This window comes from Dermacentor variabilis, chromosome 7 (genome assembly GCF_050947875.1).
Source record: "Dermacentor variabilis isolate Ectoservices chromosome 7, ASM5094787v1, whole genome shotgun sequence".
NCBI classification, from domain to species: Eukaryota; Metazoa; Arthropoda; class Arachnida; order Ixodida; family Ixodidae; genus Dermacentor; species Dermacentor variabilis.
Genome location: NC_134574.1, coordinates 151,205,841 through 151,221,335, shown reverse-complemented (window position 1 = coordinate 151,221,335; position 15,495 = coordinate 151,205,841). Strand labels below are relative to the sequence as shown.

The 15,495-nt window shown below is 43.8% G+C and overlaps 1 protein-coding gene across 1 annotated transcript in view; it reads left to right on the top strand.

The window, feature by feature from the left end:
- Nucleotides 1-11,218, top strand: part of LOC142588895 (uncharacterized) — a 28,172-nt gene extending 16,954 nt beyond the window's left edge. Inside the window, exon 3 of the mRNA XM_075700708.1 lies at nt 10,650-11,218. Within this exon, the coding sequence (XP_075556823.1) occupies nt 10,650-10,754 (105 nt within the window). The 3' untranslated portion in view covers nt 10,755-11,218. The remainder of the gene's footprint in view (nt 1-10,649) is intronic.
- Nucleotides 11,219-15,495: the final 4,277 nt, after the last annotated feature.

The following is a 15,495-nucleotide window of genomic DNA, read 5'->3' as shown; positions in this document are numbered from 1 at the left end:
GTTGTGTCTTCGGAAACGGCGAAAAAAACAAGTGAAGCGCCTGTATAATTGTGCAAGTTCAGACAAAAATCAGGTATGCAGCATGAAAATGCAAACCCACCACGTTATGTTACCTGTTTATGCCTTCATTTAAGCCAATAACTTGTGTTTTCCCCAAGAGTAAGGAGGAGACGCTTATTTCCTGCTCTTACACGGACATGCTTCTCTCGGCATCTAACTGGCGTATTTAAACAAAACAATTAGTCTTTAACCTTCGTAACCTAACAGTCCGTATTGTCACTTAGGACCGACTTGAAAGTCCCCGTTTCCCCGAGCGGTCTTGGGGTCCGAGAGGCTAGAGTACTAATTATTTTGTCTATCTTCATTTCAGCTAGGCCACACTTCTATATGTACAAAAAACACGCAAGAGTGAGCGCGAACAAAGAAATGCTTGAACGACCACTGCTGTGTTTTCCCACGTGACAACTCTCAAGTGCGATCTGCTTTGAAGAACCGGTGTTTCGACCGAGCGTGAAACCTGTGTGGTTAACTGCGGCTGCACGAGCGGAAGCGATATCAGCCCGCTCAGGCCCACAAGCGACGGGTGGTCTAGGGCAGGCCCAAACCGACCCGCTGCTTAAAGGGGGTTCCAACTCCACTTAGCACGTTGAATGTGTGAGGTCGAGGGCGTCGGAGGGTTTGCGTACTCGCCGCTGGTAATTACATAGTGGAGCGTGGTTTCTGGAGTCCTGCTTGAGGACGGACTCTACCACGTTATGCTTTGTGCTGATTCATGTTTTTTTTTTATTCTCGCATAGTTCATCGCTCTTCTGATTTTTGTTTTCTTCTAACAGCGAAACCGAGTTAGCGGACGTAGGGCAAGTTTTACGAGTGCCTAGGCGTGGGAAAAGTAACAGGGCTCATTTTTTCGAACTGTTTGAACTGCTTTTCTTGCGACATCACCGCCCAGTGATATTTATAAAGTTCAATCTATGCCAGAATTACCATAGTCATGGTCATCAACCCTGATGCAAGTTTCTTTATTACGCACACTATATATAGGGCGTGCGTAACTGTATGTGCTGTAAAGTGCATACAATTACACTGCACATATCATAATCGTCACCCAGCACCCGGAATAGCCGTGTCAGGCTAATATCTACCGCTTACCACTAAAGCTTGTATCTATGTATTTCCAGTTACGTTCGTGATTTCCAGGAGGCGCCGTTAAAAGCAAGCTTGAGGACGCCTTTCAGCGGCTGTTTGTTTGCTCGGTTAGCACATTTGCTTGTGTTTTAGTTTGCCCTTTCAGTAACTTTTCAACATGGTTTCTGACGTTACCTTCCACGCTAATGAAATTCCTTTCGCATACTGACTGCAGAAAATGAGCTATGAGGCAATGTTCATTCATTGTCGCCAACTTGATGCTTGCCGCGCTGCCGCTTTCGAGAATTGCGTGCCCGATTCCCGAGTCAAAAAAAGAAAAAGAAAAAAAATATTTTGCTGAAGACTCAGCTGCTGCCACGTTTATCTGCACTCGGCCGAATCGTGTGCATGACAATAAACGTTGCTCTTCCTTTTCTACACGTTAACCTTTATATCGCAAGCTGATTCACTACAATAGTGGGTCTTCAACGGGGCAGCAATAAAAACGTAATACGCTAAATTAAGCGTCGCAAGGTGCTGTGTCATAAGGCAAACAAAAGCACGACAGTCGTTGTTCTATAAGCAGCTTCGCCGGGATGTTGTAATGCATACCCCTTCCTCGCCACATCATTTGCTTACCAGAGCACAACGTGCACGTGCTATTAAGGCAGGGGTGCAAATGTTGGTGGAGGGATGCGAGGGTGGGCGGGTAGTGTTGGGGAGAGGACTGTGAAGAAAGCGTTAAATATGCCGCCAACTTCATGTGCCTCGACAGGGGGACGCGCTAAATCAACGGGCATGAGTTTAGGCGAGCGTTGTATGCCCGTCTGTTTGCCTCCCTTAGCGCGGCAGGTTGCGATCGCTTGGCGAGCCTTACTCAGCATTCACCGCGGCACAGTTTTCATTCCTCCTACCATTGGTAAGCCTGCTCGCGTTTTACGCCTCGCGTAACTTGGCGTGTACGCTCTAATGGGCACGACGAAGGGGAAGCGTGCCCGCTGTGCTCAACAGATGGCACTGCGGTTCACGCTTTCTTTTCGAAGCCCTATCAGGATGCCTCAGAACACGCACCTATAAAGTGAGGTATAACAAGGAAGAAGAAGCATGTGCTTGCTGCGGTAAAGCTAGGGAAACAAAGCTAGGGAGCATTTGTTATTGCTATTCCCCGAAAGCGTTTCTCTTCGGCTAAAGAATGAATTTACTCGGCTGACTATGAGGATTGCAAGTGAAATTAATTGTTGGACGATATCGTGTATGATGGCGAATTAATCACGTGAGAGAAACGAAATAAACGCTGAGCTGTGAAAAGACGTTTCGCCTTTCACACGGGAGTCGTGTTTACTGTTCCATGTGAACATGTTTAATGTTCCGTGTGAACATTAAAATGTCAGTGCATAGGCGCTCGCTAAGGAGTAATGCCTACTCCCATGTCGCGCGGCGTTGCTCTGAACATGGGTGCACTCCAATCTATGAAGACACCAAAATACATTCCGCGCATAGCAATCAGACTACGAGGGAGATTGTTGAGGCCTATTATATCAGGAAACAAGGATTGCGTTGTGTAAGCATGCCATCATTAAATTTGTATGGCAGGGAATTTGAATTTTTAAACAGCTTCATAGAGTAACATTAGATTATAGGGTTTCACATTTTTGCCTAACACTGATAATGACACCATCTATGAGAGAGCACGTGGGTATGGGTTATAGTACACAATTTTGTGTATGGGCCTTCAATCAAAGTTAGTTGTGAGTTCAGCGCTGTCCTGTGTGTTTCCTGCCTTTTGTCTTCGTCCTCTTGCGCTTACTCTTCAAGATGTTTACACCATGATTGTTCATTTGATTGGCAACGGCAGTCTATACGGCCTATAAAACTAGTAACCTCGTTTCATGTAGTTGTCTAGTACTTTGCTATAACTATCAATGCTTCGCCATTCGGGTGAAACAGTAATTGCTTTCCTCCTTATTGGTATCTGGGACATTAACTGAGCGCTGAAGCACGACGCACCAACCACACCTTTTCATGTCTTCTACAACGTGCCGTCCGCAATTAAAGTTGACGCAGCACCAAATAGGGAAATAAACAAAAGAAAAGAAAAAAAAAATCTGCCGGAGTCTGTGAACATAGCATCAAATTAAATTTTAGTTAGTAGTATACGTCCTGTTACCTACATAGCAACCGATTAAATTAGTACTGTCATGCCTTGAGAAATCAAGAGTTCACGTTTGCCATCGAGGTCATGTTCCGTAAACTTTTCCGGCTGGATGTGAAGCCTGCTCAGCAACGATGTAATTTTTCCAAATACCACAGAAGCACAGCAGAGCACACGTACGTGAAACATTTTGCATTGTACATGATAATCGAGCCGAAACAGGCGTTAGCAATTGCAATAACAAAAAGATGTGTATAAATGAACAGCGTCTTGCGACGATATGGCCGGATATGTGTTGAAGTGCAGGAGGTAAAATGAAAACGCGACAATGTATGGATAATTCATGAAAAGAACCACATATCTGCACGACGACATGAACCAGTCACGCAATAACTGAACTGTTTATGTAAACCGGGACCATAGAAACAGAAAAGTTCGCACGTACGCAATTGATGGGAAGGTGCAAACCGTTGAAAAAAATTGCGCAAATGTTCAGACGGAACTCAGAATAGCGACACACGCAAAGCTCATATCTGCGAAGATAACAAACCCCCCAAATTTCCAACGCAAGTCGGGTGCCACACACAAGCATTCAGAATCTAGGAAATGTCGATAGGAGTTCTACCAGCTTGCATAATTCAGAACGTACGTCATCTCGTGACGGCGTTGAGGCGGCGTGTGGTTTCAATGTTTCGATGAAGGGCACCTAAAAAGATGAATTTGGTTTGCGCATTGCAAATGTGCATAAAATTATCACTTCCGACAGCACCCTGGCAGCAAGAATGCCACTCAAGTAGCGTATTGTAGCGACATTCTGTTATTCTACCTGCCTTGCTTCCTTGGTCTTCAACAGATATTGCCGTCTGGTGTCGAGTTTCTCTACTTAGTTGAAGGAGCCGACAGCTGCGTGGACGATCCGTCATTTCAGGTTCTTGCTAACCCGTGTGATATGACAGTAACGCTGCTTTTGTAACAGTAATCAAGAATCGGCAACCTATAATTAGTGTCAACAATTTAATTTTCAAAAGTGTTATGTAGCTAGCTCTTTCACATGAGTGGCTTACGCGCACTCTACATTTTGGTAGGCTTATGTTTTTATCAAGTGCAAGCATCAGAAATCCTATCAGGATGTGCGCTTACAAAGAAGGATTGTACTCAAAGTAAACAAAACATTGAACCTGATGAACTTTAATATTGCTTGCTGGAGAGCTGGTTATCATGCATTATTCGTAGCAGCATTAATGCACATGTACAAATCGTGCGCAATACAATAAGGGACGGCGCTCTGCTCTGTCCCTTCTTGTTTTTCCTATAAGATTTGCTTTTCTGTAACACAGCTACGAACAGCCTAGTAAGTGTAGAGAACTTTGAACAAAACGGCTGGGAGACGCGGAAGAATATCGAAATATTTAGCGCTAATGTAGATCGTAACATCTTCACAACGTACCTGCACCGTGTGTCAAATAAGAAATTCGTAAACAATGCTTTGTCCTTTATATTATCCGCCAATAGGCAACCATTGTGCGCCAAATCAAGTCCAATCAAGTCTTGAAGAAAACACCTTATCAGATCAAAACATAGTGTCGTAACCTCAGCCTAGTATATTGTTGTAAGCGAATTATAATGTTGTAAAAAGAGCAAGCATAGTCTTGCTCGTAAGTGTGCCCCAGAGAATATACATGGGCCCGCAAAGCTTTATTTACCGGCCTTTCTTGCTGGGAAACAAGCAACGAACACCCTGCAACATTCTGCTAACGTTCTTCAAGCAGGAAGGCGCTAGAGGAAATGGCGCTAGCACCACCCAGAAAGCTGTACGCGGCTTGGTTCCTTCACCGGCACTTATACGGACTTATGAGTAGATTTGCAGTAGGCGCCAACGACTGTCAGGATCTCGTGGCTGGCAATCCATCACACTGGGCCACGGAGTCCCCGCTAGTATGAACGGGAAGACCGCTGCGTCGGAAAAACGCAATTAGGGTGAAGGAAGGCGTAGGAATAGGATCGAGGTTGGTGCATCACGCTAACGATGATGGGCTGATACAGAGTCTGTTACAATACGGACTTGTGATGGATGAATGTCTGTGGACCCGTCGCCCTCTGTCCCCGCTGAATATTTACAGCCCTCGCGACAGCAGCCTGTTGCTTACGTTCTGATCTGCTGTCGCTTAACGTACTCAAACGCTTCTGAACAGGTGGAGCGATTTTGCATTTTTCGTGAGGGTGTCTAACAGTGAGGTGAACGACCCACTGTCAGGTTGGCCGCAAAATGGCTAAGAAACCAAGTAGATCCACCATCACGCTCTGCTCCGATGAACTTGTCAACGGAGCCAAGGAGGTTCTAAAAGAGCGGAGTCAAGACAGTGTTCTATAATGCGATGTTGTCATGAGCATTGTGCGCATGCGCACTGGCGTTGTGACGGAACGCCTATCTGCGCAGTTTCTTCGGATTGAAAGATGTCAGCACAGCAGACTCGAAGCGTTCCGCTAAAACTCTCTTTGATACAGTCTTGAACTGAATTTAGATCTGACATAAGCGAAGCACGGATAAGAAAACATTCGTATTTAAAACTGAAGACAACCAAGCGAGGGCCGAACCTGGGACTTTTACAAGTTTCGTAGCAGAATAGCTCTTTCAAATATCTGCTAGGATGTGGGCTTGTAAATTTTCCTCTTAAATCTTTTATTTTTCCTATCTATACATCATCGTCTTTATTTCGGAAGCGCGAAAAAGAATAGATATATTTGCAAGTATACCTAATTTTACGTTCTATATATAGAGGGATACAAATGAGCACATAGTTGCTTTTTAATAGCTTGGCGCTCATTTCGTTTCAAATCGCGTCAAGTGAGAATTCACTGGCAGGAGATTTTTTACTCGACTCACAGAAAACCAACGCAGGGAGACGGCATAAAACGGAAAGAAGCACACAAACACTGCTCCGTGTGTATGTGTGCTCCTTTCTTTCTTTTACCCTCTTCCAGCGCTGGTTCTCTGCGCGTCAAGTAGTCGCAATGACTCCATCAACATTGTAGTTGTTCAGTGCGATAGATGGCTACATAGCAAAACAATAAATGAAATAAGGGAATTGAAATAGGCATAAACTGTGAACCTCCGCTTCACGATGATGGAATGACATGCCAAAATCGAAAAGGCGTTAAACGAGCAACGAACATTATGACAATTGTACATATGAACGCGGGTGTTGCTCCACTATTGCTCACGAGTATGGTTTAAAAAGCAATGACCTAAGGAGGCTGAAATAATGGCAGCAAGTCTATCTTGTAACACGCGCCTTTCTTATTCTGCTCTTTAAGACGTCCTTTTAATATATTTCTCGATGTACCCAACTTCCCTGCGCGTAACGTGGTCTTCTAGGCAAGAGGGATGTTTTACGACATGTGAGCGCTGCCTTTTAATCACGCTCGTCACCCTCCGTTCAGTGCGACGCGAGGCTTCAGAACACGCGCAAATATCCGCGGGCCCCCTCCTGGAAAACAAATTAGCATAAAGCTATGCCAAGCATTCATGCGTGCACGGGTAATAAATGATGGAGACGGACATACTCGGGATTTAAATTAAGCTGTTAGATAAAGAACGCCTGGCCTCACACGACACTGAAGAAATGTGGGGAGGTCAGTGTGCACGTAGCTCATTTCCATTCTCGATTACGCGCTGATACGGGGGAAATTTTTTTTCAAAGCTGCGTGACGTAATTAATGTAAGTAATGCATTCATCGCCGCTTCGTTAGGTGTGGTGTGGAACTTAGTATTTAGGCGTAAGGGTGCCCGGCGGCCCATGTTGAGTTGAAACCGGGCGAGAGAAGAAAGGAGGGGAGGCGGAGTTAGTGGGAGAGGAGTTAAGTTTCGCGCATAGGTCTTAATCAAACGTCGCGTGTGGAAGTACGTTTCCATTCAGTTCCGCTGATGTGGCGCTACTTAGGGAGACGGAGTTGGTCGCATGATAGGCCTTAGGAATTGTGTTTCACGGGTCGATGAAACTTCATTTTGGGAAGCTACAGCTCTTAGTGCGTTAGCCGCGATTTTATGCAGTGCTCCTCGCTCACAGTATGTTGCCGGCTGTCAGTACGTGTTAGATGCACTCGTGTAACAGCGCATGCAACGGGCACTGGTGGAAAGAGTCGGTACTTTAGAAACAGATGTCACGGATAGAGATTAATATTTGTAGCAAGTCATTGACATTGAAGGAATACTTTCATTTTGTTTCGGGGACAGCTGCTCAATAGGACATTTAAGAGGGGAAACCAAAAGAAAGTGAGGATGCACAGTGAATAAAAAAATGCAGTCACAGCTTCGTTCAGCTAACTAAACTTGCCATATGAATGAGTCGCAGGCTGTCAGAGTGCAGTAAGAGTAGAACTATGGATAAGCCTTTCCTGTTTCCGCGAACAGCATGAACAGAACGCACAATGTTTTAAGATCTCTTAGCCCAAGGGTGCACTTCTCGTGCGGTAATGGTAAGACACAACTTGCACGATACACTTACCGCATGCCGAACACCACTTTATGTCTTCGGCATACTCGTCAGTGTCGAAGTCGTCTCGCTAACTTCTCTCTAAGCAAAAGCCAAGCCGACATTGAGGTTTACGTCTTAAGACTCGACTCGTGCGAGCGTGAAGTTGTCTTGGCAAACAAAACGAACCGGATAGCAGGTAAATAATTAGACTCTTTCGTTATTCACCGCACGAAGACTGGATTGAACACGCGGATAAAGACGAAGAAGGCTGTGAGTGACAGAAGCGGCGTTGCACTATCGAACAAAGAGTTACTTACCAAGAAACCAGGGGTATATGTATTGAGAGTGTTTATTAATGATTTACTGATTCTTCTATGAAAGTCTAGTTGCAAATGGCCCTGCTTTTTTTACACTTCCCCCCCCCCCCCCTTTTTTCATCACTGTACGCTTGTGTGCTGTGGACTTGAAGTCGAGAAGAAAACTTTTCTTTTTTCTTCCGACAGTCTGTAGATTCAGCCCGTGTGCGTTCAGCCACTTAATATGTTTATCGCGTAGACCAATGTGGTAATTCGGCTACTTTCTAGTGGCGTTTACAGAAGTTCAGATTTCGCTTGACCAAAACCATCAATCGCGCGGTAATCGTCAGCAAGCAAGCAACTGCTGCCGAGATTGGAACGAGTACTCCCCCCGACTTCTCGCTTTATCCAGGGCTGCGATAAAGGATAGCGACACCTTGGGGAATTATAAATTGAAGGGGGAGAGCTGGTCAAGGCCTTCCCCAGTTGGAATCTCAATGCGTGCTTTAGGGCTCTGATAACGTTGTCCTGCTATAGCCTGCCTAGCCTCAAATACAGTGCGCAAGCCAGTTGTGTTGCGTAGAAGATGGGACGCCAACAGTCAAACCGACATGCGTATCTTAAACAGAAATCCGAGCTCTTCAACTGCTATCGCTCTTTCGGAAGCACTACGGTATGTCCAACGAAGGCAGGAATTTCATAAATAATTCACTATTCCCGGAACGAGGACTTAAATTAAGAAAAATTAAATAAAAGGCAGATAGTATGGTCGTTCACTAACTGTCGGCGAGGTCGTTCCGCTGGTCTCACAAATGAACCGCAATCGAATTAGGTGACGGGGCACACCCAACCTTCTCCTCCCCTTTTCCCCAATCCCGCGCGTGCTTGCACTGTCCGTAAATCGCATGCTTATTTGTCCCTCTGAAGTTCGTGCGATAATCCGGTAAGTGCAAAAGAGAAGGCAGTCTTGCGGTGACTGACAAATGAAGTGGGTTGGCGCATTACAACGTTTGTTTAGCTTTCCTCACGACAGGCGACGGATAACACACTGTCATGCAAGTTTGCACCAATCTTTCCTGTTTTCTATGCAATGTACTGTCGCTGATTTATAGTGTAGTATTTGTAGCGATGTTCTTTTTCGATGTGGACAATAAGCTTTTTTTTTCGTATGTGTGCGTGTTTTATGAGCAGATTGTGCTAAGATTTCAATAATGCGTGCACTTATTAGACGTTCACGCAGGTCCGACATATAGCACTCTGACTATATAAAAACAGCATATATGACTGGCTATATTCTAAATTTAAGGGACGTGTTATGCTTACGATGTGCTTACTTTCTTGCACTGCGGTTCTCTTTGTATTCGTATTTCTGAGTCACATTGATTTATTTTTAATGTCTGGGATTAGCAGCCACTCGGGGTACTACGTGTATAGAATCGCGCCATTTAATAAACAACACAGAAATCTGCAGCAGTGTCGTGCGCTATCTTACTCACTGACATGGCTGCTGACGTCGTGCTCCTGACACAATTTGCGGCGTCTAAGGGCTTTCCTTTGGCTGCAGTAAGTAACGACGGTCTGACGCGTTTAGCCGCTTTCAAGCGTTTGTGATCAATAACTTTGTGAATGACCATGCGTGTGTTCTTTTCTTGAAATTTAAGGGACATAAGAGCAGAACTATGTTTCTTGTGGCGATGATTACATTTCCATCCTCGTTTCTCTTGACTTGAAGATGCCTTTTGCGTATTGTAGTGACGTGTACTCTTGGCATGAGAAATGAATCAAGTTGTTAGGTTTTGCATCAGCAACAGTGTTGGCATTTAGGCCACTGATCAGTATGAGTTGGCCCCAACCAGTGCTCGGAAAGTCGCCGCCATCTGGTGTTCTTGAAGCGAAATGTTTTTTATCACCACGTATACTCTTGCGAAGATGCCAGAGAACCGAGACAATATAGAAAATTATTCATGTGAATAGACCTTCTTTCAAAATCCAGAGCTACTGGGAGCCAGTATTCAATGTCATGTCCAATCGGGAGCCTAGTGTCACGCTTGATTCTGGAAGGCTTGATTATGGATTGACGCAGCATATAAACGCAGATGTGGTGCCGCTTGTGTGACCTGGCTTGTGGACTAGGCTGTGATATTTTACTTATTTATTTATTTATTTATTTACTCATTGATTTGGCAGAGTTGGAAATGTAGACGATGTTCTTTGGTGATTTTTCAACATTTGATTCCTACGGGCTGAAATGTTTGTCATTCTGTTTATTTTATTTTTTCTGTTTCTCTTAACACTTCTGTCTATAAGGAGATCTTAAAAAACGCAGATATATAATAATGATTGCTTATGCAACGAGTGAACCGAGTAGTTGAGCAGCGTTAATATGCAATGGCACGAATAAAAAAAGATAGCAAACAGAAGTATCCAAATGAGTGCTAATCCACGTTCCAGTCTTTTTCAACAGACAAGAAGGCAGTGAAAGAAATTGCCGGCATTGCATTGACTTATCAGTATACTCCTCTGTACCACTGAGATTCTCTATGCTTCTGTTATCATGTTGATTACAGTGTTTCAATTTTCTTTATTTTTTTCTTTGTGCAGAGAAAGCAGCACAAGACCGGAGAAGTAGTTATTCACGACTGGCTCACGGTCTTCTTGGCGACGTGCATGAGCTCAGTGGTCACGTGGTGGAAGAGCTCGGTGTGAAGGAACAATGAGGGTGTGAAATTTGAGCATGAGTGAAAAAAAAAAACGTATTGTGACCTTGGACTTATACGGGCCACGACCGTAGTTCAGCAGTGCAAGAACTTCATCGGCAGCTGCGACTGTTTCATCGCCTCCACGGCCATGGAAGTACTGTCACACCAAGAACTCATCACCCTTGCATACATTCAAGCGCACACACTGCCAAGAACTGTTTTTATTTACGCATCGCATCACCAGATGGCTTTTAACGATTTGATAAAACGAGTGACATTTCGCGTAAACGTGCAAGTGCTGCTTCGTTCGTAGCAAATCTACGAGAATGGCACAAATTGAGTGTTCTTTATGCCTACGCATCGAAGACGTGACCACCAGTCATTGACCAAGAACATGGCAAAGGGGAAGGAAGGTTCATGAAAGGAAAAATTGACGTTCTCCCGCGTGTAGCATGAAGCTATAAAAGAAACCCAAACGCGCTTCTCAGAGACGGAGTTTCGTAGTTCAATATTTTTTTTTTTAACGACGAGGCTTTATTTTTGAGAAACCAGCATAGTTTTCCTTTGTAGCTTTGCGTCACATACGGGTGAATGTCAATTTTTCCTTTCATAAAGATTGAGCGTAAGTGAAGTGTAGGCGTGTGCACATGCGAGAATTAAGAATTGAAGCAAAAATTCAAGAGCCGGATTGCAGAACACAGACTAGTACTGAGATCAACTTTTACACGTTTTCTTTGAAACCTGTTTCTTATTTTTATCCACACTTCACTTATGCCTCATTCTGGGTCATTGAATTGGCTGTGGTTCGTACTTTTCAAACACAAATACTGTGTGGGCTCCAAATTCCATTTTCATACTCCAAGCCTAGTCTATGAAGTTTAAAGATTACACAGATTCAGCCCAGAGAAACAATGTACTTGCTCATTGGAAGCTCCCGATTGGTATATTTTATCCAGCGGCACTGTCATCAAAATCGGCAACCTCAGGTGTAATTAGTGAGGAGCATAAGAAAAAAGCATACGGAAAATTTTTAACGTTAGTGTAAGTTGCTCATACTTTGAACATTCCTGCCACGTAATAGAAGCTTGTGAATGGAAATATTACTTCATTCTCGCACAGTGTATTTTGATAAGACGCAAAAAACAAAAATGAGCAATAAAATACATATTGCACAAGTTCTGAACTGGTCTCCTTACTTTGAATTTCAGCATTAATTTTTATGGACAGTAGGGATTCCAACACTTTGATATACTTTGTGGGCATTTAATTGAAACCCTTTGGGTTAACATCAGTCATGTAATTGAACGTCAATATAACACGTCAAATGCACGTTTAGCTTGTATTGAGGATATGCTGCTCCCGGCTTTCATTGCTGACTATAGCTTGTAGCAAATACGAAGTATGCACATCTGTAAAAGGAAGAGGTAAATAATTATCCCGTAAGGGTGCATTTTTTGCTGCTTTTATACGGTTAAAACACAGCTTCTGGATCTATAGTTGAGGACATGCAGTTATGTTATCGCTACAATATTCGTGTTTACGATATTTTGGGCACATGCAACATTCCAATCCACAGAGCTGGCCGAACTCTGTTCAACTGCAGTGCATCTCAGGAGCGTACTCAAGCACATTCTTTTTTTTCTCCAGCGACAACCTATATTAAATGACGTAGCGATAACCCAGGCTTGAGTGCGTAATACCCGTAAGCTCACACGCCCAATGAATCACCTTGCATTCTCTCCACACCTAGACTTCATAACTAAGTGGAGTGCAGATAACCCAGACCTCGCTTGACAAATGTTTCCGCATGCTGAGCATGCGCGAATGGTGGAATGAACAGAATTCTTGTGATTCCGCCATTACTTCCACAAACGTGAGCCGACTGGAAGTTCATTTGTCGTGTTGCTGGGAGAAGGGAAAGAGCTAATACGTCCCTCTTCTTACGGTTCTCCAGTGCACATGACAAATTTGTAAAGAAAGATATAGATAACGAAAAGAAATAGAGAAATTATGTATTTTCCCGGAAGATAGAAAAGCAATCAATTTCCTTCCCCCCCCCCTCAACCTTCCACCGTTTGTAGCCGTGGGTAAGGTCTGAGTTGTTTTGCTATCCTATACTTCTTACAGCACTGAAGAGCCTTTGTCATGCTCTGTTGACCTAGTGTCACAAGACAACAGAAGAGAACATAGCTTCCAGGCCAAGTTTATCATCCGGTCCTGTCCGCTTCGTTGCCATTCACCCGTGCGGGATCGCCCACCGCGCCATAAATAACTCATGTGTGACGGCGACCAACAGTGTCCCCCCCCCCCCCCCCCCCCGAGGCGGCATTGTTCTGTTTTACTTTGCTTCTGCATGCCTCTTTCGACCGCAGTTTAATGGAGTGACGCCTCGGCTGAAGGGCAGTTGGTGTAAAGTGTGAGGATGGCAATTTAATTGGCCTCTCCACTGACCGCAACGTTTAGTGGAGTTCATGAAGCGGACATATTCCTCCCATCGAGAAAGTAACGCATGATATTATGTACCTTATTTTGACTGTCGTCTAGATGTTCAGTGAAAGAAGCAATGTAACTGTTCCTTCAAGGCATGGTAAAACAGCCCGAATAGTGTGGACACACAATGGCATGCACCTAATATATATATATATATATATATATATATATATATATATATATATATATATATAGAGAGAGAGAGAGAGAGAGAGAGAGAGAGAAAGAGAGATACAAAGATAGCTGCCATGTGTCGATTGATCTCCCTCCTTGTCCATGTTTATGACGCTGCTTTTCCAGCCCCACTCTCTTATGCCGACTGACACATGCCTCCATGCTGGTTATCTATATATAATGTACTACGAAATACCATTCGAAAAATAGCAAAGTATTGAGAATAATCTTCAAGGAATTTAGCATGAACTTTTCGAACGCTAAAGTATGCACGAAATTACTGGATCGCGTACGAGAATGTCTTTCCATTAACATACTTACAAGATTTGTGGCACAATTCAATGATTCTGCGTGAATAACACTATGACGACGAGCACTGCTGTGCGATTAGTGCAGCAGAAGGAGGTAATCGTGATTGCTCCTCCTTGAAAAAATTGTGCATGCTACATTTACTCCCGTAAAGAACGAGCCTTCTTGGAAATAAAGGGATACGTATGCTTCGATACAGCCGCTGGGACATTTTAGCGTAAATTAAATTAATAGGGTCACAAAGACAGAGGTTGCAGAAAGGAGATAATGTGCAAGGCCAACCAGGGCACAAATATCGTTTCCCTATCTTACACTGTGGCTGGAGAAGCATCACGACAATAAGGAAATACAGCAGCAAGACAATACTTTCTCACGCATGCAGCGTTCAAAACAATTTGGGACGCTGAGTGCTCAAGTGCACATACCTGAGGCCCTCAAATGTACACTAAAAAACAAAAAAATTCGGAATATACGTGCCAAAATGGCAACATGATTACGAGGGACGCCATAGCGGAGGTCTCTGGAATAACTTTGGCCATCTGAGATTCCTTAACGTGCAATTAAGCCTATGTGCTCAAACGCTTTTGCATTTCGCCCTTATTGACATGCGGTCAGAATGACCTGCACGGAACCCGCAAAAGGACCACTAAATAAAAAAAAAAACTTAAGCTGCAATAATGAATTACACTTCCGTACGGAATTCAGGATAAGTCGCTGCTACCGTTGTGTGGAACCGGTAAGTTTCCGCTTTGGTTTAGCTTCGTGTTCAATATTCTGCATATATTACGGTTCGGATAAGGTCCTGCTTTGGTGTATAGAATCTAACGGTTCGAACCACTTTATACGCGTTCATAACAGCTCACAAGTAGGTGCAATTAATGCTTTATATATATATATATATATATATATATATATATATATATATATATATGCAAAGCAAGATTTAGCGCGTCTGCGGTTTTCCGAAGGCCACTGAGAGAGAGAGAGAGAGAGAGAGAGAGAGAGAGAGAGAGAGAGAGAGAGAGAGAAATAGAAGACAGGTAAGGCAGGGAAAAGGCCACTGAGAGATTTGTCTTTATTTAGTACGGAGGCTAAAATTAACGCTGTCCAGCCATTTGTATATAGTGAGGTAGTGAGCTTCATTTCATAACTGAATGCGAGTTATGCAAAAAAAGAAGAGCGCTAGAACAAGCAAGAGCGTTTATTCGTTAATGTCAAGTGGTTTACCAAAGTCACTTAAACGAACAAAATTACCGTGGAACCTGCTTCCATATATCGAAAATCTTCAAGTAAATTATTTTTTGATGTTGATGATTTTGGCAGCCCACGAAAAAGTGAAAAAGTCTACCTTTAGAGAAACCCTGTGTAATCGACGGGCAAGGTTCTATTTAGAACCTAAATTCAGGGCCACGTATCGAAAGCATGGAAAGCTTTCCGATAGTGTGACGAATGCTTCCGGTCACCGCCAAGTAATCGTAGAGAACGAGCTCTAAAAAGCACCGAGTGTAGCATCACAGCTGGTAAGATTCGATTCGCCATTACCGTAGATTAATGATAGAACGCCCTACTGCATTTGTTTAGTGCTGCAAGCTGTGTAAGAGTGTTTTTTTTTTTTTGCGTGTTGCTATAGAACGAGCAGAAAGGTTTAGTTTTCGGTGGAGGCGTGTCTTGTCGGGAGGTCGGAAGAAACTTCAACGCCAGGACAGTGCCACGCTTCCGGTCTTGGGGCGACCGACTTCCGATTCCCTCTAAAAGAAATTAGGAAAGCTGGAGGG